This window comes from Macaca mulatta, chromosome 7, assembly GCF_049350105.2.
Source record: "Macaca mulatta isolate MMU2019108-1 chromosome 7, T2T-MMU8v2.0, whole genome shotgun sequence".
NCBI lineage: Eukaryota > Metazoa > Chordata > Mammalia > Primates > Cercopithecidae > Macaca > Macaca mulatta.
In genome coordinates this window covers 46,208,096-46,235,508 of record NC_133412.1, presented here as the reverse complement: position 1 = coordinate 46,235,508, position 27,413 = coordinate 46,208,096, and the positions used below count along the sequence as shown (strand labels likewise).

Here is a 27,413-nt window from a genome sequence, read left to right as displayed (position 1 = left end):
AAAATACGAAAATTAGCTGGACGTGGTGGTGGGCACCTGTAATCCCAGCTACTAGGGAGGCTGATGCAGGAGAATCGCTTGAACCCAGGAGATGGAGGTTGCAGTGAGCCGAGATCACTCCACTGCACTCCAGCCTGGGTGACAGAGCAAAACTCTGTCTCAAAAATAAAGGAAAACAAAAGACTCTTTACACATTACACATGGTACTGTATGGAAAAGATTGTCAACACTAAGGAAGAGAACCTCCATAGAGAGAACATCATGAAAATCTGGAAGGATTACATAGTTGAAAATGCCATCATTGTTACAGAAAAAGCTGTGAAAGCCATCAAGCCTGAGGCAATAAATTCCCACTGGAGAAAACGGGGTCCAGATGTTGTGCATAACCTCACTGGATTTACCACAGAGCCATTCAAGGAAATAATGAAAGAGATTGTGGATATGCAAAAAAGGTGTGTAGGAGTGAAGGGTTCAAAATATGAATCTCGGCTGCGTGCAGTGGCTCATAACTGTAATCCCAACCCTTTGGGAAGCCAAGGTGGGTGGATTGCTTGAGCCTAGGAGTTCAAGACCAGCCTGGACAACATGGTGAAACCCCATTTCCACAAAAAATACAAAAATTAGACAGGCGTGGTGGTGCACACCTGAAGTCCCAGCTACTTGGGAGGCTGAGGTGGGAGCATCACTTGAGCCCAGGACGTCGAGGTTACAGTGAGCCATGATCATGCCACTGCACTACAGCCAGGGCAACACAGCAAGAGCCTGCCAAAATAATAATAATAATAATAATAATAAAGATACAAATCTTGAAGAAGCCCAAGAGCTAATAGACATCACACCAGAGGAATGAACAGAAGACAGCTTGATGGAGACGAGTGCTTCTGAAGCAATGCCAGACAATGAGGACGAAGACATAGAAGCAGCAGCACCAGTAAACAAATTGACATTAGACAATCTGGCAGAAGACTCCAATTATTCAAGACTGCTTTTGACTTCTTTTATGACATGAACCCTCCCATGATTCAGGCACTGATACTGAAGCACATGGTCAAAGGAGAATTGGTACCATATAGAAACAATTTTAGAGAAATGAAAACGCCAGACAGAAATTACGATATATTTCTATAAAGTTACACTGAAGGTGCCTGCCTGCCTCTCTTGTCTTCCCTTCCACCTCCACCACCACTTCCACCTCTGCCACCTGAGACAGCAATGCCAACCCCTCTTCTCCCTCCTCCCCTTCAGCCTACTCAACATGAAGATGAGGATAGACTGTTTTTTTAGAAACACAGTCTCGCTCTATCGCCCAGGCCTTGGCTCACTGCAACCTCCATCTCCCTGGTTCGAGTCATTCTCCTGCCTCAGCCTCCTGAGTAGCTGGGACTACAGGCATGCACCACCACACCTGGCTAATTTTTGTATTTTTAGTAGAGATGGGGGTTTTGCCATGTTGGCCGGGCTGGTCTCGAATACTTGACCTGTCTGCCTTAGCCTCCCAAAGTGCTGGGATTACAGGCATGAGCCACCGTGCCTGGCCGAGGATAGGCTTTTATAATGATTCACTTCCACTTAATGAATAGTAAATATATTTTCTCTTCCTTATGATTTTCTTTTTAAAAATTTAATTAAAAAACTTTTTTTGGAGACGGGCTTTCACTATGTTGCCTGGGCTGGTCTCGAACTCTTGGCCTCAAGTGATCTTCCTGCCTGGGCCTCCCAATGTGCTGGGATTATCGGCACGAGCCATTGTCTCCAGTCAGTTTCCTTAATAACATTTTCTCTAGCTGACTTTATTGTGATAATTTAGTATACAACACATATCACATGTAAGATACCTGTTAATTGACTGTTTATGTTATTGGTAAGGCTTCTGGTCAGCAGAGTTAAGTTCTGGGGGAGTTGAAAGTTATATGTGGATTTTCAACGGTGCAGGGGTCAGCGCCCCTAACCCTCACACTCTTCCAGGTTTAAGTATGTATATATAAATAATTTTGGGAAAGACACTCCAGCAACTGCTAACAGCAATTACCTCCTAGTGGAGGAACTGAGTGACTGGAAGCTGCGATTGACAGGCAGACCGTCCACTGCAGGTCCTTTGCTTCCGAAGTTTAAGCTGTCCAACTGCATGAAGGTTTTGCCTAAATATAAGTACTTATTTATAAATAGGTCTAAGTTATTCTAAGTGGGTAGAGTTGTATGCATGTGGATATTGGCGGGCGAGGGCAATCCAGAGGAAGGAACAGACGGGGCAAAGGCGTGTAGGAGAGAAAGCTGGCTGCAAAGCCTCCTGTGCCTGGGGACAGTGGCAGCACTTCACAAACATTGCACAGGGCTCATCAGGCCTCCATGTTGCATTCCGATCCGCGGGAGCATTTCACAGTCCCAGGTACAAGCTCTGTTTGGACAGGCCTGTGGCACTGAGTCAGCACTGAGCTGGGGTACTTTATCTACTCTGTTTCATTTACACTTTGTTCCAATCCCAAAGAGCAGGTCTTAGGAATGATGTCTACTGGACAGAGAAGAATGAAGCTCAGAGAGGTTAAGTAACTTGCCCAAGGTCACAGAGCCATTAAGCAGCCTGGATGGACCTAGGGCTGTGTATTACTTCCTTTCCAGAATTCTTAGATCAGAGTGGGAAAAGGTGGGGAGTGGGTGGAAAGAGTTAAGCACCCAAGACTGAGCAGCCAGACTCTTCCCTGCATTTTCTTGGCCAGCCCCTCCTGCTTCTACCCAGGTTGTTATCTGGACTAGGCCCCATCCACAACCCCCCACTGGCCCCCGCTGGCCGAAGGCAGGAAAGAGGCACAGATGGCAGGCGGGGACGAGGCCCCCAGCCAGGCTCACCCAGCTGTCGCTTTGGAGAGCACCATGCATCTCGCCCTCCTCCTCCTCCTCCATTGAACAATTGGGAGCTGGCCAGCCTGGCCCCAGCTGTTCCCTCTCCCTGGTCCAGGGCTCCTACCGACCCAAGCTTCAGGAGGTTCTGTCTCCAGGGGAGGAGAAGCACAGAGTTTCAGAATGTCAGAGCCGGCAAGACCTCAGAGGACAACGGGCCCAAAATCTCATTTTACAGATGGGGAAACTGAGGCCTAGAAAGGCAAAGGAACTCACCCAAGGTTACAAAGAAGCAGGCAGAGAAGCTAGGTTTCCTAACTGCCAGTGAAGCCTTAGGAGTTTGGGGAGCCCCACAGGAATGAAGGGTGCTCAGGTCTATTGCACTGCTCCCTCCCCACCAACTTTCAGCCACACAGTTCTGCCTGTCCTGATTTTATACAGTAATATTCCCCTCTGATTGTATTTCTAAGGTCTGTAATCTGAATGGGGCCACAGACCCTGTTAGGAGGTTTGCAAGCTTGGGTAGGAGAAAACTTACATCTATATTTTCACTAGCCTCTAACTGAAATCTCACGTTTCCTTTGTGTATAAATGTAGGCAGCAAAACCCAACAGGATTGGTTGAACTTATAATGTGTTCACAAACAGATATCACAGATATTTTCAGATCACTTCTGCTACTGTTATCTCAAAATATTTATGCTCATCATGACTTTGAAATTAGAGTCGTTACTGTGTCCTGCACTCAATCGTGGTGCGTAATGCATTGATAGAGAAGCACTTACACTACTACAGCACAGTTCTGGTATACATTTTGATAATTGTATTTCCTTTTTTTTTTTTTTTTTGAGACAAGATCTCATTTTGTCACCCAGGCTAGAGTGCAGTGGCATGAGCAGGGCTCACTGCAGCCTCGACTTCCCCGGGTTCGAGTGATGCTCCCACCTCAGCCTCCCAAGTATCTGGGACTACTAGCATATGCCACCACACCTGGCTCATTTTTTTGTATTTCGTAGAGATGGTGTCTTGCTATGTTGCCCAGGCTGGTCCCAAACTCCTGGGCTCAAGCAATCCTTCCACCTTGGCCTCCCAAAGTGCTGGGATTACAGGTGTGAGCCACTGTGCTTGGCCTGTGTTTCATATAATTGGCTTCTTTTGTAATCCTATTTTGTATACTTAAAAACTTTATTCTGTGAAGGGGTCTATGAGTTTTTCTAGACTGCCAAAAGGATCTATGCCTGACTCCCCCAAAAGTTAATCTGTTTTATTTGAATAAAATGATTCAGTGTTAAAAACTAAAGTTTGTGAACTTTTGTACTCCGTCTGTGACCTCATAACATTAAGGCAGAATTCTCACGAGATAAATGAGCAAACTGGAGAGCAGGGGCACTGGACCCTAGGTGGGGAGGGTGCATCAGAGCCAGCAAGCCAGGATCACACAGGCAGACTTGCACTGAAAGGTTTGCCCTGAGCCAAGCACCTTCCAGGCTTTATATAACACCTCACTGAATCCTCAGAACAGCCTCGGGGTTAGGACTAGCATGGCTCTCATTCTGCAGCAAAGGAAACCGAGGCACAGATCAGTTACATAACTTGCCCAAAGAACATGGCTGGCAAATGGTAGAATCAGGATTGAAAGCCAGGCCAGCTGATGCAGACCCTGCACACCTAACCTCTGAGCACACTGCCTCCCTGTCCAGGTAGATGGAAGCCTCTCACGGGAAGTCTCTAAGGTGTTGCTGTTGTCTGGGTGCTTCTCTTGGTGGGGGAAGGAGGAGTGGGAAATGGGATGGTTCTGAAGCATTGGCTGCCAGGATCAATCATCTGACACATGGGGCACTAACTAGCTGTGCAACCCTGACCAAGTATCTTGCCCTCTCTGGGCCTCTGTGTCTCCATCCATAAATTGCAGTTTTAAGCACTACCCTTCCATACCTTCCACCTCTCATGCTCACCTGACGACCCACTTGGAAACTCAGGCACAGGTTGCTTAGCAACTGAAATCAAGGTCTTGGCTGAGTGGAATGGAAAGCGGGGAGACAAGAAGTGCTATGTGATGCTGATATCACAGAGCTGTCTCTTGACATGTGAGGCTGTGAATGCTGGGATCAACCGTTCTTCCTCCCACACCCCTCCATCAAGTCAAGAGCCTTGGGATGGGAGCTGGTGGTGGGAGGGTGGGGTGGTGGTGGGGGTGGTCAGGGACATGAGGAAGGCCATCTGGAAATGGAAACTGCCCTAAGAACTAAATCAGGCCTGAAGTTTCTCAGGCAGGGCAAACAGGCAGCCATTGTTCTGGAAGCTGCCAGGAGAAAGGCCAGTGGTAGGAGCCTCGGCCAAGGCCTCTGGGCCCCAACTGCCCCCAGGGCGAAGCTCTGTTTCAAGCCAGGCAACCTTAGTTCCACTCCCCACAACCCTCTTGCACCCTAAATCATTTTTGTCCCTTGAAGTGCTGAGAGTCACTGACACATGAGGAGGGTGCTTCCAAAGCTACAGGCTCGGACGAGACACAACAGTAAGTCACTGCCTGGCCTCCTGTTGGGGGGCTTGGGGATGGCTGCCCTTTGTGGAAAGATCTCCTGCAGACTGAAATTCCACTATTATCAACACATTCCTTCCGGTCTCAAGAGTTTGGTCTCCTTAAATCTCACCCTAACCTCCATCAAATGCAAATTCCCTTAGTAAAGGAAAGCCATTGTTATCATCAACACCTTAGTAGATGTGAGTTTGGACTCTGAGAAGGGGCTGAGGGCAAGGATGCTGGGGAAGGGGGCCAGAGGGTGTCCAGGCATGTCATGCAACCTTGGATAAGACACTTCTCCTTTTTGGGATCAGGACTTGTCGTGGGCACAACAAGGTGGTTGGAATATATGATCCCTGGGGTCCCCTCTGACTCTGGCATTGTGTTAATGGAAGACTGGGATTGGGGCACTGGGGAGGTGGGCTGGTGAGAGGCATGGACTGTGAGGACTGTGTGGCTTCAGCCTGGCTCAGAGCACAGAGCTCATGCTCATTCAATGGGGCTGTGCTTCCGTCTGAGGCAGTTAGACCCCACAGAGCCCCCGTCTCAATTCCAGCACCGCTTTCTCCCACCAGCCTGGGTCTTTTAATAATAGAAGCAATATAGCTCAGATTTGTTGAGCACTTGCTCTATGCCAGGCACTGCGGTAAAACCTTTACATGCCTTCCCTCATTAAACCCTGGCAGGCAGTCCAAATCCAGATAAACAGGCAGGCTGGCTTGAGAGGGGCACCACCAGGCTCCATGGCAGCCCTGGACCCTCCCTAGAATCCCTCACCTCCAGGCGCCCAGCCTGGCATGGCCACCCCAGTCATGCCTCCCTGGAGGCCCCGCACCACCATCCCTGTACCCTTTCAGGCACAAATGACTTGCCTATGGGTGCCTTCCCCTCGATGTAGCTCACTGCTAGGAATACTCAGGGACTGTGCCTGACAACAGTAGCAGGAAGGCCAAAGACAAGGCTCTCACTTGCTGGCCACGGGCTCCAAAGCTCACCAAAGCTAACAGGCTATTGCTAGGATGGGGAGGACTGGAGATGGGTAACAGTCCTTGGCATCACCATGGCTCCCATTTACTAGCACGTACTATGGGCCAGGCTACATGCTAAGCGCTTTTGACAGCACCTTATTTAATCATCGCAGCACCCTGAGCAGCATGCACTATTATTATTTCACAAACAGGGAAACTGAGAAGCAGACATTAGAGGCCTAGGGTTTCACAGCTGAGGGGTGGAGCTACAACTTCCAAAGGTATGGGAGGCTCCAGGCCCTAGAAGGAAAATGGGTAGCAGATCAAGCAGACTGGCCGATGCTTCAGAGGTCAGGGCAGTGCCTCTGGGCAGAGTTAGGGCCCATGGCTTGACTTCACAGAGTCCTAGTGAACCAGCTACTATAATTTTACTATAATTTCCAGCCTCCCTGGCTCTGCAAGGAATGAGAGGGATTGAGCCAGGAAGACAGCTCAGCTGTAGACCCTGGCCCAAGGCAAAGGGATGGATTCTTTGACCTACCATGATGCCCACCAGCCAGGCTGCATCTCTGGCCCCCTGGACTCCAAATCCAGAGAATGCGCATCCCATAACCTTGTAATAAAATAAGAGAGCGACACTTCCATTTCTGCTGAAGGGCTTGCCTTCATTTTCCTCAAAAATCAGCAGCCATTCTTCCAAAAAAGGAAAAACACAAAGCAAGGCTGTCAATCTTGGGCCTCAGACAAATGAAATAAAGTTGCGACTTTTCTCTTTGAGAGCACAATTCTCCTCCCTTTTCCAAAGTCACTTACTGTACATTCAGGCTGTCACGGGCTTTGAGATGCAAATTGCACCAAGCGGAAGGCAGCCTGAAGAACAAAGAACGATTGAGGAAAGATCTGAAAAATGGATTTGGAAAAGGCTCTCTGAATTCCCTTGGAGAGGCGGAAACCTCACTGCAGAGCAGTGATGAAGATTCAGGCTTTTTTTTTGTTTTTTGTTTTTCTGAGGGAGAGAAGGCTTGAGGAGCTCAGTGCTGATTATGGGGGAGTGATGGGGTGTTACAGAAATCTGGAATGGGAATGAAGGCTTTGGGTGAGCAAACAAAATATTATTTTATTACAGTCCTCAGCACTGAGCTAGGCACCTTTCCTCCCAATCCTTCTTTTCATATTAGGCCTAAGACATGCTGTGAGCTATGGAGCTAATTGATCCACCAACTTCTAGATTCAACTCCAGAGTTAAGAACAGCTGGGCCATGCAATATCATTCTAAGGGCTTTCAGGGGAGGATGCAGCCCCTTTCGGTCTGGGCAGCCCCTGTAGGGTGCTGCATTCTCCCTAGGATCTGGTGGGGATGAGCTGCCAGGATCAGCAAAGAAGAGACCCCATCTCAGGGTAGATGGGCACCTGCCTCTGTGACTTGGCCATAGGTCAGCCCAATGGCCCCTTGGCTGAGGATCTACTGTGAGCCAGTCCCCGTGCAAACCAGATACATTTCCCACCCCTGGGGGCTCTCAGTCCAAGACAGGCAGCCAACTGGGCTAACTCCAGGTGGTCAAGACTTGGTGTTGTTCACTGCTTCCTCTTCGGTTGAGGAACTCTGACTGAAACCTAGCAGGCATTCAACACCCATCTGTTGGATGGATGGGCGGGTCGGTGGGCCAGTTTTGCCTCCTGACCTCTGGAGTCATGCTATCTTGTCTGGACCTCTCCTCCAGGACCCCACCCCTGCTTCTCCTTGCCAACTAGAATTGTTGCTTCATTCCTTCAGAGAGTAAGCTTCCCCAAGATCTGCTGCACTTGTATGGAGTCTGGAAACATCTATGCTCTTGGCTTCCAAAAGAGATGGACACATGGGGTGTCAGCTCATCAGAGAGGTGTACTAAAGTGTTGGCTGAATCAACATTCAAGGAAATCCTCTAAGACATCCAAATGGCAGTAATAATAATACAAGGCACATTTATAGAAATGCTCCCCTCTAATCCACTGTAAGGTGGGCAGGCACATGACTGGGAGAGCCCTGGACTAAATTCTGACTCTGCTACTTGTGGGCTGTGACTTTTCTGAGCCTCTGTTTCTTTATCTGTAAAACGGGGAGAATAAGTATACTTTCATCATAGAATTTGAGGTGAGATTCAAACAGAGCAGGTACATTAGATCCTCAAAATTTCCTCAGGCCACACTATCGTGGTGGGGAGGGAGAATGCACCACCCCAGCCCCAGAGACCCGGTGTACAGCTGGGACTGAGAATGGCTGGGTTATAGGGAGAACCCAGACTCTTGATATCTAGGCCAGGTTTCTTCTCTTTCTGCCAGGTGCCAGTTGGGGTAGCAGGTAGCTCTGGTTCTAGCCCTGGTCTTCCTGTGGCCTGGATCTGGAAGTGGCAGGCAGTCCTGGTGAAGTGCAGCCGGAAAGGGGTGGCGCCCCTGGGGAGGCCCCGGTGGTTAATCAGGCTGCTGGGCACAGTGCCTGCTCTCTGGAATACTCATAAGGCCCCTCCAGCTGTGCCAGGCAATCAGGGTGCTGATTGCTCCCCCATCTGCAGCTTAACATTCCACTCCAGAGAGCTGGCGGCTGAATGTTAACTAGGGGAAAAAGCAGGCACTGGCCTTCACAACGGCAGCGTGAATAAGAGACCTGGGGAAGACAGAGCCACTCCTTCGAGATCTGCCAGCCAGAACTTATCTGTTTACCAGCATCATGGGCGGCGGAAAGAATCGTGGATTCAGAAATAAGTGAGCTGGTTTGAGGTCCACACTGTATGCCCGGCTCTACCCACCTGCTGAGAGGATCAATGAACACAGAGTTTGCTGGAACTCGAGAGTGCTGTACAAAGGCAAAGCATCATCGCGGTTGTTGTTTGTAGTTGTTGTGGACATGGCTTCCTACTCTGCAGAATAATTTTTAATCATAAATATGGAAATCTCAAGCAAGCTGGTTTTGAAGGAAACGGAGCAAGGAGAGAAAAGCTCTGTGGAAGGTTCTGAGCCTTCCTCAGGAGGTGTGGCCTCGGGGCAGGGATTTGGGCATCCTGGGCAGGTGCTATTCGCTTCTGGCCCACATCTCTTAGAAAAGCAAGCAAGGAATGAGAGGAGACACTCGATGATAGTAGAGGGAAAAAATTTAGAGAAGAACTAAGACAATTCTCTGCGGCCTGCTGTTTGCTCAAGACAAAAATCTGGAGCCATTCAGCGTAGGGACAAGACTGCCCCACCATCAGTTAATAGCTCATAACTAACGCTCAAAGTGATGATTTGCAGTCACCGAGAAATGGCCAAAATCTCTTCTGTGTTTGAATTGAATACAGGAAACTGTTTTCAGGGAAATTTCTATCAAACTGAGGGGGTGAAAACTGGAGCTAAAATAATCTGACCCTTCTTCCTCCTAGAAAATCGGGTAGCATGGAACAACATCTCCACCGCTGCCAAATCAAGGAAGGGTTCCGCATTGGGACTGACTGCCTCCCTCTCCCCGCACCCCCTGCACCAACCGGGAGGCTGTCCCATGCTTGCAGGCCCAGCCCTGGCCACAGGGGGCGGTAGAGGGACGGCCGTGGCCTGGGCGGCAGGGAAAGCCGGTGTTGGCTCCAATACCTAAGCCACTCCACTTTGGAGGCGGGACCCTTTGTCCCATAGTCCCCAGACTCAGGGTCCTGCCTGAAACTACTTGAGCCTCGCAGATCAAGGAGCTGCCTTACCCCCCCACGGAGTCAAGAACCCACCCCACCCCTCGCCATGCCTTCATTATGGGTCCCGCAGTTCTGTTTCAACTTTCTGCAGCGAGCCCAGATTCAGGTGTTACTCTGGGAGGAAACATTTGCTACATACATTAGGGAGGGCTGATGTTCAAGGTAGATGAAGACTTTCATCTGGCCGGAGGGCAGCAGGCAAACCGAGCGGATGGGGCCCCTCTTGTCCATACCGGTGCACACACTACACTGAGCCCCTCTCCGGCCTGCAGGGCCTCTGAAACTTCAGGGGCTCCCTCTTCACATCAGCGAATTGCCTTTATTTTTTCCAAAGTACAAAACGTTAAGTACTCGTAAGAAATTTAGATCATATAGCTAAGGGAAAAGAAAATTACAGAGGACTCATGCTCCCAATACTTGGGAGATAACATAACTTTTGACATTTGATGTATATTTTTTTCAGTCGCTTCCAGATAGGTAAATAGTTTTTGTTTTTGTTTTTGAGACGGAATCTCGTTCTGTCGCCAGGCTGGAGTGCAGTTCCGCGATCTCGGCTCACTACAACCTCAAGCGATTCTCCTGCCTCAGCCTCCCAAGTAGCTGGGATTATAGGCACGCGCCATCATGCCCAGCCAATTTTTGTATTTTTAGTAGAGACGGGGTTTCACCATGTTGGCCAGGAATGTCTCAATTTCTCCTTCTCTCTCTCTTTTTTTTTTATATGGAGTTTCGTTCTTGTTGCCCAGGCTGGAATGCAGTGGCCGGATCTCAGCTCACTGCAACCTCCGCCTCCCGGGTTCACGCCATTCTCCTGCCTCAGCCTCCGGAGTAGCTGGGACTACAGGCGCCCACCACGATGCCCAGCTAGTTTTGTATTTTTAGTAGAGACGGAGTTTCTCCATGTTGGTCAGGCTGGTCTCGAATGCCTGACCTCAGGTGATCTGCCCGCCTTGGCCTCCCAAAGTGCTGGGATTACAGGGGATAAATATTTGTAATGTGATTAATCATTAATCATATATTGCATTTCTTCACGTAACAGTGTATCATATAAATAGTTTTCTCTTGTTAAATATTACTCTGCATCTCTGGTCCTCAGTGTATGGTCTGGGGACCTCTGGAGATCCCCGAGACCATTTTATGCAGTCCACTGGGTCAAAAGTATTTTCCTAATAATAGGACATTATCTGCCATTTCACTCTCTTTCTCTCTCTGGAGTGTACAGTGGGGTTTTCCAAAGGCTGCATAATGTGTGCTATGCAAAGCCAGCCAGCTGTCTTCTAATAAGCCAGACTAATATTAAAGAGATTTGCAAAAGTGTAAAATGATACCATTCTTCTCATTAACTTTTCTGTCTTAAAAAAAGTTATTTTTAATAAAAATGTTTTTCAGGAGAACATGAAATAGACTTATAATTATGTAAGTTAATAAATACATATTTTTAAATTCCTTCATTTTTATTTTGAATATGCTAAATATTGATAGATACAACCCATATAAACAAAAGTTCTTTGGGCTCCTCCATAATCATTAAGAGTGGAAAGTGATCCTGAGACTGAACGCTGGAGAACGGGACTGCTCTACAGCATCATTTTAATGACTGCATAGTGTCCCTTTGTGTGGCTCTTCCCTCATTTGTTTACCGCATTTCCTGATTGATGGACCTGCAGGTTCTTTCCAACCTTTCACTATCATAAAAATGCTGCACATTCAGTACTCATGTAAAATGAAAACTTCTTGAAATGAGAGAAAACAACAGAAATCAGTTGGTAGTGTGAGTTGTCACAATGAGTGCATGATTAATCAAGTTAAACCAAATGTATTACAGCATGTGAACAAATAAAGCTGAAAAAAGATGTATATCAAATACACCTTGTATGTGTATATAGAGAGCATATTTCTACATAGAGAGACAAACTCTGTAAAGAGCATTCTTTTCTGCTGTCCATGAAGTGTTTACAAAATGTGTTCATATTCTAGACCAGTGCTACTGACAGTGTAAAACATTTCGTTACCATTACAGAAATTGAGAGGAAGCGTTTAGAAACGTTTAAGCAATTTGACAGAGAAACTTTATTTTTATTGAATATAATTTAAAAATTGAGGCTTGTAAAAATAATCGAGTACTAAAAAATGCTGCACACATATTTTTTAAATACACTTGGGAATATTTCTGTAGGATGGATTCCTAAAGTGGAATTGCTAGGTCAGTAGACATGCACCTTTAAATATTAATAGAAATTGCCAACTTGCCTTGTTTACATCTTACCAAGAGTGTATTTGAGCAGCTGCTCTCTCACACTTTTGGCAATACTGATGATTATTACTCTTTTAAATCCTTTCCAATTAGTAGGTTAAAATATATATTTTGCCTTCTATGAATTGCTTATTCATATCTCCCTCCCTCCCTCCCTCCCTCCCTCCCTTCTTTCTTTCTCTTTCTTTCTCTCTTTCTTTCTTTCTTTCTTTCTGACAGAGTCTCGCTCTGCTGCCCAGGCTGGAGTGCAGTGGGCGATCTCGGCTCACTGCAAGCTCTGCCTCCTGGGTTCACACCATTCACCAGCCTCAGCCTCCTGAGTAGCTGGGACTACAGACACCTGCCACCACACCTGCCTAATTTTCTTTTTGTATTTTTAGTAGAGACGGGGTTTCACTGTGTTAGCCAGGATGGTCTTGATCTCCTGACCTTGTGATCTGCTCGCCTCCGCCTCCCAAAGTGCTAGGATTACAGATGTAAGCCACCACGCCCGACCTTTTCTCTCTTTTCTTCTCTTTTCTTTTCTTTTTCTTTCTCTCTCTCTCTCTCTCTTTCCTTCTTTCTTTCTTTTTTTTTGAGCTGGAATCTTGTTCTGTCGCCCAGGCTGGAGAGCAGTAGTGCGATCTCGCCCACTGCAGCCTTCGCCTCCCGGGTTCAAGCAATTCTCCTGTCTCAGCCTCCCAAGTAGCTGGGACTACAGGCGCATGTCATCATGCCCAGCTAATTTTTGTATTTTTAGTAGAGGCGGGGTTTTACCATATTGGTCAGGCTGGTCTCGAACTCCTGACCTCAGGAGATCCACCCACCTCGGCCTCCCAAAGTGCTGGGATTACAGGCATGAGCCACCACGCCCAGCCTCTTCCTTTCTGTCTGTCTTTTTAAGAGACAGGATTTTTCTCCATTGCCCAGGTTGGAGTGCAGTGGAGTGATCACAGCTCACTACAGCCTCCAGTTCCTGGGCTCAAGCAATGCTCCCACCTCAGCCTCCCAAGTAGCTGGGACTTCAGGGCAAGCCTCCATGCCCGGTTAATTTTTCTTGTTTTTTCTTTTTTCTTTTTTCAATTTGTAGAAACAGGGTCTCAGGGTCTCACTAGGTTGCCCAGATTGGTTTCAAATGCCTGGGCTTAAGCGATCCTCCTGCCTTAGCCTCCCAAAGTGTTGGGATTACAGGCGTGATCCACGGCACCCGGCCCTAGTCCCATTTTTCTTTTTCTTTTCTTTTTTTTTTTTTGAGACAGAGTTTCAATCTTGTTGCCCAGGCTGGAGTGCAATGACACAATCTCAGTTCACAACCTCTGCCTCCTGGGTTCAAGTGATTCTCCTGCCTCAGTCTTCCAGGTAGCTGGGATTACAGGCATGCACCACCACGCCTGGCTAATTTTGTATTTTTAGTAGAGACGGGGTTTCTCCATGTTGGTCAGGCTGGCCTCAAACTCCCGACCTCAGGTGATCCACCCGCCTTGGCCTCCCAAAGTGCTGGGATTACAGGCATGAGCCACCGCGCCTGGCCACGTTCTTTTTCTTGTTGATTTTTCTGGAACTCTTTATATACTCTTCACAGGAATACTTTGTCTATTCTATATTGCAAATACTGTAGTCAAGTATGTGGCTCGAGTTTTCATTTTGTTTAGGTGTCTCATTGTAGTACAGAAACTATCTTTTAAAAATTTATTCTAATCTATTCATTTCGTTTATGATTTTGGGGATTCCTGTCTTTCTTAGCAAGTCTTTCTTCATTGCATGATTTTAAACATGCACTCCATTTTCCTCTAAAACACTTGTAGCTTTTCTTATTTTAAATGTTTAGATCTTTAATGCATCTGGAATTAATTTTTGTTATGGTGTGAGGTATTGACTGTTGACCCTTGTGAGCCTAATGTGGAGTATGGCAGGGTGCCGGCAATAGGTTTGAGCCTCAGTAAGAACCAGCCCACATGTTCCTGGGGACCTGTAGGCCTGAGTGGATGGAGCTGAGTGTGCGCCTGAGGCAACAGTGACCTGAGGCCATCTGATTCAGGAGGGAAGGGAAGCTGCACTTGAGGATCCTTCCGACTGTGTTAGAGCAGCTGTGAGCCTTTGCGAGGTTGACCAGCAGAGTGGATAACTTTCCCAAAAAAGTAACCAAACATCCTTAACATGTTGTGTGGTTCACTAGAAGCTTCACATCTATTATCTCACTTAAGGCCAACATGGCAGATGTAGACAGAGGAGGATTTCTGATCCTGCTTTTACCATTACAGGAAAATAAAGGTCAGAGAAGTGAAGTGACATGCGCACGGTCCCAAATCTGGCAAGTGCAGAACCCAGACCTCCCACCACCAAGTGCACGCTCCTCAGCCCTCTCTGTGCATCAGGTTCTGTCCTCAGTGTCCCTGCAGCTGCCCCTTTGGTGGAAAGGAAGATCTGGTCTAAGCCTTTTCCAAATCTGTGCTCCCCCACTGTGGGTAGGAGAGACTGGAAAAATCCATCCTCCACCACCAGCTGACAGTGAATTTTGAGAACCAAGGCTTCCTTCCACATGCACCTCTTCCTCCCCCTGAGCGATTTGGCGGAGGGTGGGAGTGGGGATGAGTCAAGCTGGGAAGGGGGAACTCAGCCATAAACAAGTGGGACTGACAGCGAGCACTTTCCCTGAAGCGCGTGACCTCCCACAGGCCTCCAGGGACTCCGCCTGAATGGCTTTGGCTTAAAAATTTCATGATCTAGGCTTTGCAGATTTAATCTGTTATATTCACGTAAGCAGCTGCAGAAAGGGGAAATCTTTAGCTAGGAGGTGGAGGATGGGGAAGAAGGTAAATTATTTCCAGTCTCTCAGTGGAGAGCAATTTAAAAAAAAATGAGTGGGCCGGGCGCAGTGGCTCATGCCTGTAATCCCAGCACTTTGGGAGCCGAGGTGGGCAGATCACCTGAGGTCAGGAGTTCGAGACCAGCCTGACCAACATGGTGAAACCCCATCTCTACTAAAAATACAAAAATTAGCCGGGTACAGTGGCACACGCCTGCAATTCCAGCTACTTGGGAGGCTGAGGCAGGAGAACTGCTTGAACCTGGGAGGCAGAGGTTGCATGAGCCGAGATCGCACCATTGCACTCCAGCCTGGACGACAGAGCAAGACTCCATTTCAAAAAAAAAAAAAAAGTGTATAATTTTTGCAGTTGCTCAGTGTATAATACTTATGGCTGGGTCTCCATCCCTTCTGGCTCCAAACCAAGAGGACACTCAGGACACAGAGTGATAGAGCTAGACCTGGTCTTGGACATCAGAGTGTCCCACTCCTTCAGGGAATGAAACCTTGTATGCACCAAGGGAGTGGCTTGTCCAAGTGCACACCTTTAGGCAAGCTCTGGAAAGAGATCTCAGGTCTCCCAGATCCAGGGCCTGTACTTGTTCTGTTGAATCTCAGGAAAATCCTGGAGAAGGCATAGCCACTAGATGCTTGATGAGGAAGTAAAAGGTAGGAACTCAGAGAGAAGTAGGGTCAACAGGCCTAAGAGAGACCAAGGAGGGCTCCTCTGCCCTGGAGCTGCCCGTGGAGTGAAGGTAGGGGCCACCTACCTGCTCCAGGGGGATGACGAGGAAGGAGCCGCCCCCTGCGCTCTCAGTGACGATGGCCAGGAAGCGGGCGTTGACGGCACAGAAGTGGTTGTCATGCACGTTCTTTGTGATGGGGATCCCATCGAAGCAGTGCTCCCGGTTGGCCACCTTCCCGTAGACATTCCGGAACTTGGAGCTACGGTATTGCGGACGCCAGGACATCTGTAAGTGGTCAGGAGAGACAAGGGTCAGGCTGGGCCCTGTGCCATGAAGGGCCTGGGCTGGGCTCTGGGGGGAGGGAAGCTGCGGCTCAGACGGGCAGCAGGTGAGCAGGTCCTGGGTCCCCCGTCAGGAAGAGGTGGAAAGGAAGAAGCATCCAAGAATTTGGGCACACTCACAGGCCCAGCCCGTTCTAGTGGGTTTAATCTTTGAATAAAGTCTTACAAGAACAAAGATTGGCATAGGGGCTTTTGGTACACAGGCCCACCCCACTTTCTAGAAAGGCTGTAGGGTCCTTTTACTACCCAGGAACCTATCACGTGATAGAGCAAAGCAAGAACACAGACAGACTCCCTCCCGAGTATCCGGAACTGTGCTCGGTTCAGTATGGGAGGTGCGGACAGCAGAGGCCAGTGTTCACCAAGATTGAGGACAAGGCCCACAGCAGGAGTGGGGTGGGGAGATGTCTCTCCGTGTGCAAGAAGGCAACCCCCCACCCACTGTCATCCCCTCGGATTATCTAGCATTTCTAATCCACAGGTACACCCTCAGAAATCTCTGAGTCCTGGATGTTATCATCACATCATCAGGCACAGAGAGGTTAAGTGACTTGTCCAAGGCTACACAGCTAAGTAGGGCCATGAACATAGGTCTCCTGACTGGAAATCCGAGACTCCTCCTATGCCAGATTACCCATTGAAGCAAGGTTTCTCAGCATGTGGCCCACAGATCACCTGTATCAAAGTCATCTGGGGTGGGGGAGGTCGCTGGGCTTCCTATGTCATTCGTAAGAAATGCTGATTCCTGGGTCCCAATCTAGACCTACTGAATCCAATATTTTGAGGATGCAGCCCAGGAATCAGTACTTTTCCATCACAGCTAGAGAGTCTCATGTGATGACAAAGCACACGATTAAAGCGATCTGGATTGCTGAGTCACTACATGAGGCACTGCTGTCTTGGAGCACTTACAGAATCCATAGCAGACTTTGCATGAGTGACAAACTTTTGTTATATAAGCCGCTATGATTTTGGAGTTAATTTGTTGTTACAGCATATCCTAGCCTGTTCTAACTGATATACTTTGTACAGTTTTTTGTTTGTTTGTTTGTTTCTTTTTGTTTGTTTGTTTTTGAGACGGGGTCTCCCTCTGTCACCCAGGCTGGAGTGCAATGGCGTGATCTCGGCTCACTGCAACCTCTGTCTCCCAGGTTCAAGTGATTCTCCCACCTCAGCCTCCTGAGTAGCTGGGATTACAGAGACCCACCACCACGCCCGGCTAATTTTTGCATTTGTAGTAGAGACAGATTTCACCATGTTGGTCAGGCTGGTCTTGAACTCCTGACCTCAGCTGATCCGTCTGACCCGGCCTCCCAAAGTGATGGGATTACAGGCGTGAGCCATGGTGCCGCCCAGCCTACATCTGATTTAAATCAAGCCAAGAGCTAAGTCACAAAGGCCTCTTTATTGAAGGAGGAAGTTCAGAATCCAGAAGGAGAATCCCAGGGAAGTCACTCCTCACCTTCAGGCAAATCCTCTTCCACCAGTTCTCTGGGCCCCAACCCCTGCCTCTCCACTGCCTCTTCTCCACTTCCCAAGGTTGCCCTCCATCCCACTGGGCCAGTCTCCCTGCTCTCTACTCCTCCCTACTTCCCTGTCTTTGCCCACGCTGTGTCCCTGTCCCTCCTGCCTTCTCTCTCTGCTGACTCTCTGTTCTCCCCCAGACTGTCTGGATAAAGTCATGCTGGAGAGGCAAGAGCATTGGCTGGGAGGCTGGTGGGTCACTGCCCTTTCCCCTCCCCAGGCTGACTGTGTGACCTCAGGCAAGCCCCTCCCGTCCCCAGGCTGACTGTGTGCCCTCAGGCAAGGCCTTCCCCTCTCCTCCCCAGGCTGTGTGACCTCAGGCAAGCCTCTCCCCTCCCTCCCCAAGCTGAAGGGAGAGCAGGCAAGGCTCTCCCTTCCCCAAGCACTGGCTCCTCATCAGGACACCAACTATTCCCAAAGTGAGGTCCCAGGTGGTCCTTTACATGTTTACAGAGATGAAGTTAATTTTAGCCAGTCATGCGTTTATTTTAAATTGCTTTAGAAAAAAATATAACTTGCGTGTCAAATCCATGGTTTCACAGATACTACTGCTAATGAGGCTAAGTTTCAAAAAGTGAATCAATTCAAAGAAAAATACAGTATGAAAAATATAGTATGGGTGGTTGGTGGACCTGGCAAAAGTTTAATCTGAAGTGAGGACACTAGGTATTGCTCTGCCTTTTCCACGCGGAACATTCTTGATGCCACAGTTTCCACACAAGAGAAAAGAGGTGTTGAGCTTGCTCACTCCAACCTCCTCTTCCTTGCTAGTGCAGTTCTAGCTTGGAATGTCTTCTCTGTGTAGCCAACTCTCAGCCTTTAAGGCCGGACTCACTCTGATCTGCATAGCCCACAGTGACCTCCTCAGAATCCGCAGACAGCCGGCACCTCTCCCCGGGCGGGCTCCTAGTCTAGAGCTTGTCCTAGCCTCTCCCATCCTGGGGGTGTGTCGCTGCTCTGTGATGGCAGGAGGTGATACCAGGGTCTTCTGAAAGGGACTGAAGACTACTGTGCACTTTTCCCAGGCAGCCTAGGTGAGTCTTGGAGGCCATGGGGAGACCTGCTGGGCAACTGACCTGGTGGCAGGCCCAGCCCATCCATGAAGGGAGTCCAGCTTAGTGGGGAGACAGATGACACAGTTCAGCATCCACCAGAACCCAAGGCTCAGGGAGCCACCGGGATGGCAAGTTCTGTCTCCAACCCCAGCACAGCCTGTGGCTGGGCACCGGGGATGGTCTGCACAAGGCCTGTTTCTAGAGTGAGTGCCCAGTTCTGTGCTCTTCCCAGTGCAGACTTCACCGCAGGCTCTCCCTGGGGGACAACAAGGGGAAGGGTCACAAGAACTGGACTGAAAGCCACGCAGACCTAGATTCAAATCCCAACCCTGCTGTGTGACTTGGGCAAGTCACTTAACTTCTCTATGCCCCTCCATCTACTCCCATATTAAAGAGGCTAGCAGGCATGGTGGTAGGCACCTGTAATCCCAGCTACTTGGGAGGCTGAGGCAGGAGAACTGCTTGAACCCAGGTGGCAGAGGTTGCAGTGAGCCTAGATTGCACCACTGCACTCCAGCCTGGACAACAGAATGAGACTCCGTCTCAAAAAAAAAGAGGCTAGGCCGGGTGAGGTGAGTCACTCCTGTAATCCCAGCACCTTGGGGGGCTGAGGAGGACAGATCGCTTGAACCCAGGAGTTAGAGACACTAACCTGAGCAACATGGCTAAACCCTGTCTCTACCAAAAACATACAAAGTTAGTCAGGCATAGTAGTATGCGCCTATAGTCTCAGCTACTTGGGAGGCTGAGGTGGGAGGATGGCTTGAGCCTGGGAGGTGGAGGTTGCAGTGAGCTGAGTTGCACCACTGCACTACCCGCCTGGGCGACAGTGCTGAACCCTGTCTCAAAAAAAATAAATAAAAAAAATAAAGGTGGCTAATCATCCCCATCACCTCCAAGGGCTTGGGAGGAGCCAATGCCAAGCTGTTTGCCATGTGCCCAGCACAGGACATGCTGACCTGATAGGCTCTCCTGAGCCCACCTGGCAAAGTCCACACGTACCCCAGGTTCCCCAGGTGGAGCGCTCAGCGGCCCGCAGTTTCTGTGCCTGTTTTCCCATCTGACTTCACCTCTTCCTCGTCCACCCTCCCCCTTCTCCTTTTCCCTGCTCCTTCTGCTTCCTCCCACTCTCTGCCCTTGTTTCCTCTCTCTCCCATCTCCCCATCTCCCCAGTCCTCAGGGTGTGGACACAGGAAGGAAGCATCTGTGGTGAAGGCTCTGGTGTGCACATTTGTGGTCTTCTTGAATGACTCCTTATCCATCTCCTGTTGCCCCCACAGCCCAGCTAGCACTTCTGAACTGGATGCTGCATCCCAGGGGACCACAGCGCTCAGGCTCGGGGCGAGCAGGCATGTTCTCCCACTGAGCATGTTCCCCGGGGATGGGCCTGGGCAGGCCCTAGAATGAGGCAGGCCTGCTTCCTGGGAAGAATGGAGAGTGTCTGTCTCTCAGCAAGCCTGGGCTGGCCTCTCCACCGTGGCGGGTAGGCTGGGGCTGGATCTCCATGGAGATTCTCTCTGCTGGGCCTTTGGAAGGGCCAGGGGAAGGGAGGTCAGGGGCTGCTGTTGATCAATGGCTCTATATCCCTGGGCCTGGAGCTCCATGCCACGTGAACCTATGCACAGGTGTTCACACAGGACCCTGAGCTGGGAGTCTGCAGTCCTGGCTCCGCGCCCCATTCAGACTCCTACTGACCTTGGGAAAGACATTTTGCTGCTCCAAGCACCAGCTGCTCCTCCCCCTCTACCTCAGCCCTTCTCTTTCTTTCTACTTCTGTGGAATTATGGGAAAAGAACTTGCAAAAATCATGCCTCCTTTTTACTTCCTGCCTCCTTTTTACTTCCTTAAGCATTTCCTACAAAGGAGGGCAATTTCCTTAGCACATCACCATCATCGCATCCAAGAAAACTGACCATTCCTCAATACCATGTAATGCCCAGTCCGTGTTTACATTTCCCCCAAATACCTTCTACAGCTATTTTAGTTTCTGAACTAAGATTCAGTGAATCCTAGGTTCCCGTATTGCATTTGGTTGTGAACTCTCTTTTGCCTTCTTTAACCTAAAATACTCCTAGCCCTATGTTTTTTTTTTTTTAATGGCATTGCCTTTTGAAAGATATCAGCTCAGTCGTCTTATAAAACGTTCCAAAGATTTGTCTCATGATGCTTCAGGGCATGGCTAAAGTTGTTCCTGTATCCCTTGTAAACTTTAAGAGTTAGGTCTAAGGCCTTGATTTGATTCAGGTTACAATGTCTCCATTATTAGTTACTTGGCTTTGGTAAAGCATGAGAAAGGAGAGGAGAGGGCAGAGGGAATGTGTAAGCACACACTTGGTCTGGCTGGTGGCAGTGAGGCGGCCACCTGGCCAGTGCCAAAGGTTTGTTCTGGAAGGTGATGGACAGAGGTTGGAAGGCCAGGCCAGGCACCAGTACACACTGTGGGCCAAAGCTGGGTGTCTGCAGAAGGATCTGCATTACTAAGGGGCTGACCTCATCCCTGCCGAGACCTCAAAGGGAAATCAGTGGGGGCGGCCAAGAGGTGACCTGAAAATCTGACCCTTTGCCTTTACCCCTGAAGCCCTGCCCAGATACTAGTAGATTCCCCCCGACTGGTTCTAGTGAGAGCAGAACACACTGTCTCTGAATCTTTTAGGACAAATGAGCACAAGACACAAGATTGGGACATATTGGTTTTGAGACTGGTTTTCAAGATTGGTTTTGAACTCCGTAAAAGAAAGGACGTTCTTAATGGTTAGAGCTGCCTAACTTGGAAAAAGAAGCTACCCTGATAGGTCATGAGCTTCCTATCCCTGGGGGGAGGAGGGGTTTCAAGATTGAGGTGGATGACCTCCGACCAAGGACAATGTGGATTAATGAGTGGAACTAGATCGCCTTCCAGCCCTGAGATAATAGAGTTCCTGTACTTTATTAAACACATGATGTTGGAACAGAGAGGAGCTTTGAGGTCTACCATCCTGGTTCTACCACCCTCCCTGGCTGGGGGTCTTCCTTCTCTATATTTCCCTACCCCAGTTGGGTTGCTGTGACCCTGAATGACAACAGCTCTTACATGGCAATAGCCACCTCCTCTTAGGGCGTCCCACAGAGCTGATTAATGCTTGGCACTTATTTCAAGCTTTAGATATGCGTGTTTTCTGTCTCCAGTTACTGGATTGTAAGTTACCAGATCATCCAACTCCTTCTGGCCCCTGCACAGCCCCACCCCACTCCATGCCTAGTTCAGGGTTCCCTTATAGCTGAGCCTCATAGTGAGGCTGAATCATCTCTCAGTACAGTAGGGGGGCAAGAGCCAAGGTCAGGCCCAAGGAGGTGCCTCCTTCAGGGAACTCACCCTAGGGCTGTGACTTCAGCCTGCTGAGGTTTTGCATTTTATTTTCAGGCTGATGTGCTGCCCTTGCCCACAGGATGAGGGGCTGGTCCTTACCCTCCCTCAAGAGCCCTCCCTCTACCACGTTCTTCCTTCTGGTCATGCAGCCCTGTCTCCAATAGGCTCCCTGTCACCAGAATATCGACGCCTCGGAACCCAGTACTGCTGTCAGGCTGAGGCCTAGCGAGTCCCTTGCTGTTGACAGCACAGAATCAGCCAGGGGCCAGTGCCCGTAGAACCACCCTGAAAAGCCCACCCGCAGTCATGATCCTCTCCAGACACCGCCTCAGTCAGCCCCGCTGCTGTCCAGCAGGCAGAGCTAGGCAGGTGCTACAATCCCATTTACAACATAGAGTGTCTGTGTGGCTAATGGAGGAGTTAAGAGACTTGTCCAAAGTCACAAGCTATCAAAATGGTGTAGCCAAGACTTCAGCCAAGAACTTCTGACTCTTTAGTCTACTTCTCTTTCCAATACAACACGCATCTTCTCCTCCTTCAGCCTCTCCACCTCAACTCTTACCCCTCCCCAATAGCTCCATAAATCCACGGCCCTACACAAAAGTGTAAAGAAACTGTATAGCAGGAAGGGTTTTAGGAGTCAGAAAGAATCCTGTGGTTTCTATCTTGGCTCTGCTACTTGTTAGTTGTACGACTTTGGACTACCTACTCAACCTGTCTGAATATCAGTTTTCTTAACTGTAAAATGAGAATAATGTCATCCAGCTCACTGGATACAATGAAGTGACCAAATACAAATTCCTTGGCAAAGTGTCTGGCCCAGGACGGGTGCTTGCTACACACTAGCTCTACCCTCTCTCCTTCTCCTGTGAGGGAGAGTCTCTGACTTCAAATAATCAAATGTTTACTTGGGGAGGTCAGGCTTTGCCAGGAGGAGGAGGACAGGGCTGGGCTGGGCTGGTCTGAGGGTCAGGAGAGGGAGGGAGAGGTTCTGGATTCCAGATGTGCACAGCTGCTGGGCCTGCTCCCTGGCAGCCTCTCCCTGGGCCCAGGGCCATCCTGGTCTCCCTCCCAGATGGGGAGGGCCCGGAAGGAAGAAGTATTCATTTTGCAGCTAAATGGCCCTTATAGCCTCTCAAGAAATGTAGGATAGCATTTTTTCCTCTTCTGAGATAATCACCATGTATACTCCACATGGAAGCAAATTGTATCCTGTCCTCGGATCTCAAAAATGATTTATTGTGGACAGCGGGTGCATTTTCTAGATGATGACATGAGCAAAATTTAGTTTTTAACTGGAACACAAACATGTAAGAGAGCACTTTTTTTTAAGTTTCTGACTCAGGTGAAGGGGCAATGTGGCTACATTCACATCAAAGGGCTGGGAGTAAGCCCTCTGGGAAAGAGCTGTGTAATGTGGGGAGCCCAGGAGACCTCTCAGATCTGCCCTGGTAGCTCCCATGGGGCAGCCCATCACGATATATGACAGAGCCACTCCCGGGTCATGGGCTGTCAGAGAAAGACTGGCACTTTCCATCTTGTTTGGTCACTAGCTGTGTGACCTGGGACAAGCCACCTTCCTTCTCCGGGCTCAGTGTCCTCTTCTGTGATATGTGGGTATCAACTGACCTGGGTCCTGGAATCTGTATGAGGATGGAACATGAGAACACAAGAGAAAATCATGTGGCACTGTCATGAAGGAAAGACACGGTTATCAACAGCTCCATCTCATCCACAGCATTCTGGGTCGTGAGGGAGAGCTGATCATCTGTTCCTCCTCCACCCAGGAAGGCTGGACACACAGGAGGAACACAGTGAATATTTCCAAACTGGAGGGAGCAGAGGGAACCAGCCCACAGTCCCGAGGGGCTCGCCAGCCTGGGCAGTAATTCCCAGTGGACTTCAAGCTTCAGTGTCCTCCTCTGTAAAATGAGAAAGCCAAACAGACAATGGGAGATGCATGAACTGTGCCATTTCCCTCAGTATAGCATCTCTCAGACCCCTGCCCTGACCATTTCCAAACTCGGTTATGCATCAGAATCGTCTGGGAAATGTGTTTTGAAGGCATGGATCTGTGGAACCAATATCTGGGAGTATCTCCTCTTGCCTGTGTACCTTAGAGTAGGCTGAAACTGCACTGTCCTATATGGTAGCTACCAGCCACATGCAGCTGTTGAAATTCAGATGAATTAAAATTAAATGGAAAATTCTTCCTCAGACTAACCACATATCAAGAGCTCAATAGGCACATGTGGCTAGTGGCTACCATATGGGACAGCAGAGATTACAGAGCATTTCCATCACTGCAGTGTGTTCCATTGGACAGCACTGGGAGAAAAGACATCAATTAGCTCCTAAAAGTCATCAGTTAGTTACTAAAAGTCCTAAATCCTAGAAGACAAGAATCAATCCAAACCGCCACTCCTGGAAGTTCCTGGGTGGGGTGTACAGGGACTTAGGAAGGCTACAATTTGGAGTCACTCCACCGTCTTTCTCTGCATCTCTGGCAAACATGGAATTCTTGGGTTCCAGACCAGTTCTCCCACCAACTCACAGGGCCTCTCGGGCAAGCCCCTCATTCTTCTCACCCAGGAAATGGGAATGCCTCCTCGCCACCCAGCTCTGTCCTGCCTCCCTCATGCTATCAGGGAGCGGATCAAAGCCAAGTGGGAACAGGCAGGGCTGGGACGGCGCCTTCTCCACAGTCTCTGGAGGGGAGGATACGCAGCATGCATCCACCACCCAGTGCAAGCCCAGCCAGAGACACGGTCTATTCTGTACCAGGCCTCTGCCCCGAATCCCGGCAGCCTTTCCTGCTCCGGTGAACAAGGCCGGACATGTAAGGAGAAGGCTGTAGCCTCCTCTGCCTCAGTCTCTTCAAGACAGCTTCCCACCTCCCCCAAGACGGGCACTGGGAGGTCCTTCCCGAGGCCCCCAGATTTCATGCTGTGCTCCCCTTGCTCCTGGTTCACCACACTGACAACAGCCAATGTGTGTTTAGTGCTCACGATGAGCTGAGCATTTTACCTTAATTATATCCTACAATCCTTAAAATAACCCTGAGAAACAGGTACAATTATTATCCCCATTTCCAGACGTGACTGGGTTTGTCCAGGTCACTGAAGTGGAGGAGCTGGGATCTGATTCAGACCTGTCACCGAGGTCTCTCCTTTACTTGTCTGCTCCCCAACTATCCTGGCTGTTGTTGCGGGCGGGGACTGCACCTCATTCCTCCCATTTTTCCGGGCTTCCCATTGGGCCTAACATCATCTTGATAAATGGTTACGAAATATACGAGTGAGGGAAGGAATCGGAGGGCAGGGACAAGGAAGAGCAACCCAAGTCTTTGCCTCAGGGCCTACAAAAGTCCCCTTGGAGCTCCAGATCGCGAACCTCGTCCATCCCCATGTTCACAGGACCAGATCCCACAATATTCACTCTGCACAGAGAGCCAGGAAAAGGAAATGTCTGCCTCCTCTGGGCCTAACTTTTCCTCCATGTGGTCCTGACACAAAAAGGCTTTGAAGGAACTGTATCCTGTCAGAGCAGAAGAGGACTCACAGGTCCCCTAAATCCAGCCTCTCATTTCAGAGACCCAGAGAGGAGGAGCGACTCGTCCAAGGTCACACAGTATTGTCTCTGGATGGCCGGTCCACACTGCAAGCTTCCTGCCCTGGGGTGGTAGAATCTGGTGCCGCCACCTCTTCCCTGCAGGCAGATCCCATGGGAGTCTATCCGGGCAGGCAGTGGCAGAGCAGAACCCAGGCCTGCTGGGAAGGATCCACGCTACGCTGGGGTTCTGAGTTCTGTGTTTCTCTGACCAGGCGGAGAGGGGCGGTGGAGCTCAAAACACAGGCCCAACAGATGGTTTCTATTTGCAGCCACTGAGGCTGGTCTGTGCCAGACTCCTGACCTATTTTGAGGAACTGAGGGCCCTGCTGGCTCAGAGATGGCCTCCAACTTGCACCCCCTCAGCCCAAAGTCTGGCAGGAGATCAAATGGGTGGTTCAAGTCCAGTGGGGAGAGGAGTGAAGGTGGAAAACCTTTGAAAATGAGGCCAGCGTGGATGGTCTGCAAGCTCGAGCTCCAGGGAACAGGTCCTTGGAGCCCCAGATCATCTGCCTCAGAATCACCTGAAGTGTTTGTGGAAATGCAGGCTCCTGGGCCCCACTTCCAGCCTGCAGAATCACACATTGTGGGAATGAGCTAGGGAATGTGCATTTTAACCAAGCCCACCAGGAGATTGCTGTTTAGGATCTCTGCTGTTCAATGGACCACCTGTGGACCAATAGCACTGGCATTACCTGGAAGCTGGTTAGAAATGGAGAATCCCAGGCCCCACCCTTGACTCAAATCAGAATCTACGGTTGAACATGGTGTGGTCCAGGTGGTTCACACAGATGATTAAATTGAGAATCACTCTCCAGCTCAGTGCTTCTCAAACTTGCACGTGCATCACAATTACCTGGTGGGCTTGTGAAAACACAGATTGCTGAGGCCCATTGTTTCTGATTCAGGAAGTCGAGGGTGGGGCCCGAGAATCTGCATCCCTAACTCATTGCCAGGTGATGCTGAAGCTACTGGTCCCGGAACCAGACTTTGGTCCCTGAGCGGCACTGCAAGGAGCACTGGGCCCTCTGAAGCTTCAGCTCTGTGACTTTGCATCTGTCCCTTTACCTCCCAGTTCCTCCATCAGAAAAATGGATATAATTCATGTTTTTCCTAGGATGGTTAGGAGGATCTAGTGAAATAATACTGTGTGTGAACGTGCTTTGCTAACCATGACTGCTCAACAAAGATTATTTTATCAATCAATCTGCACCTTCAAAAGTGCTTTGGGTTTGCCCTTGACAACCACCCTGCCGGCCAGCGAGTGAGTAAAAGAGCTGGGCCTAATGCATCCCTCGAGGGCTTTCTTCTGTATTTCTAGACTGTCATGCACAAGATCGTGCACACAGCAAGTGCTTAATAAGGGCTGGTGGAATTCAACCCAGGACTTCTGGTTTTCAGCCCTATTCTCTTTCCACAGCAGGTCCTACTTCTCACATCCTCCTTCATGGCCTCCAGCCTCTTGGTAGGCGAGGCTGACCAACTTTTTTAAAAGGCTGTTTCATAGTCAAGGCTAAAGGCTGAGCTGGGGAGATGCCAGGCACAGCTGCCACTGCCGAGGCTCCCTGCCTGTGACATGCCCTGACCAACTCTCAGGATAACTGGGATCCCGTGTTCAGAGTGCCTGGCCTGGTCCCTGGTCCACAGACCAAGACCTTGCTCCCTGTCACCTGCCAGTGCAGAAAAAGATGGACTGATAAACTGTCCCCAGGGGAATATGGTAACTGGTGATGGGCCTTCCCCTTCCCAAGAGATAATCTATCTACATTACAGCCAGGGGACGGCATGGAAGAGAAGG

At 49.5% G+C, this 27,413-nt stretch overlaps 1 protein-coding gene across 4 annotated transcripts in view; it reads right to left on the bottom strand.

The window, feature by feature from the left end:
- The window catches only part of CORO2B (coronin 2B), a 151,362-nt gene that overhangs the window by 66,564 nt on the left and 57,385 nt on the right, over positions 1-27,413 (bottom strand). For all 4 annotated transcript variants that reach the window (XM_015142555.3, XM_077939634.1, XM_077939633.1 and 1 more), the window contains exon 2: positions 15,825-16,025. In XM_015142555.3, the coding sequence (XP_014998041.1) occupies positions 15,825-16,025 (201 nt within the window). The remainder of the gene's footprint in view (positions 1-15,824; positions 16,026-27,413) is intronic.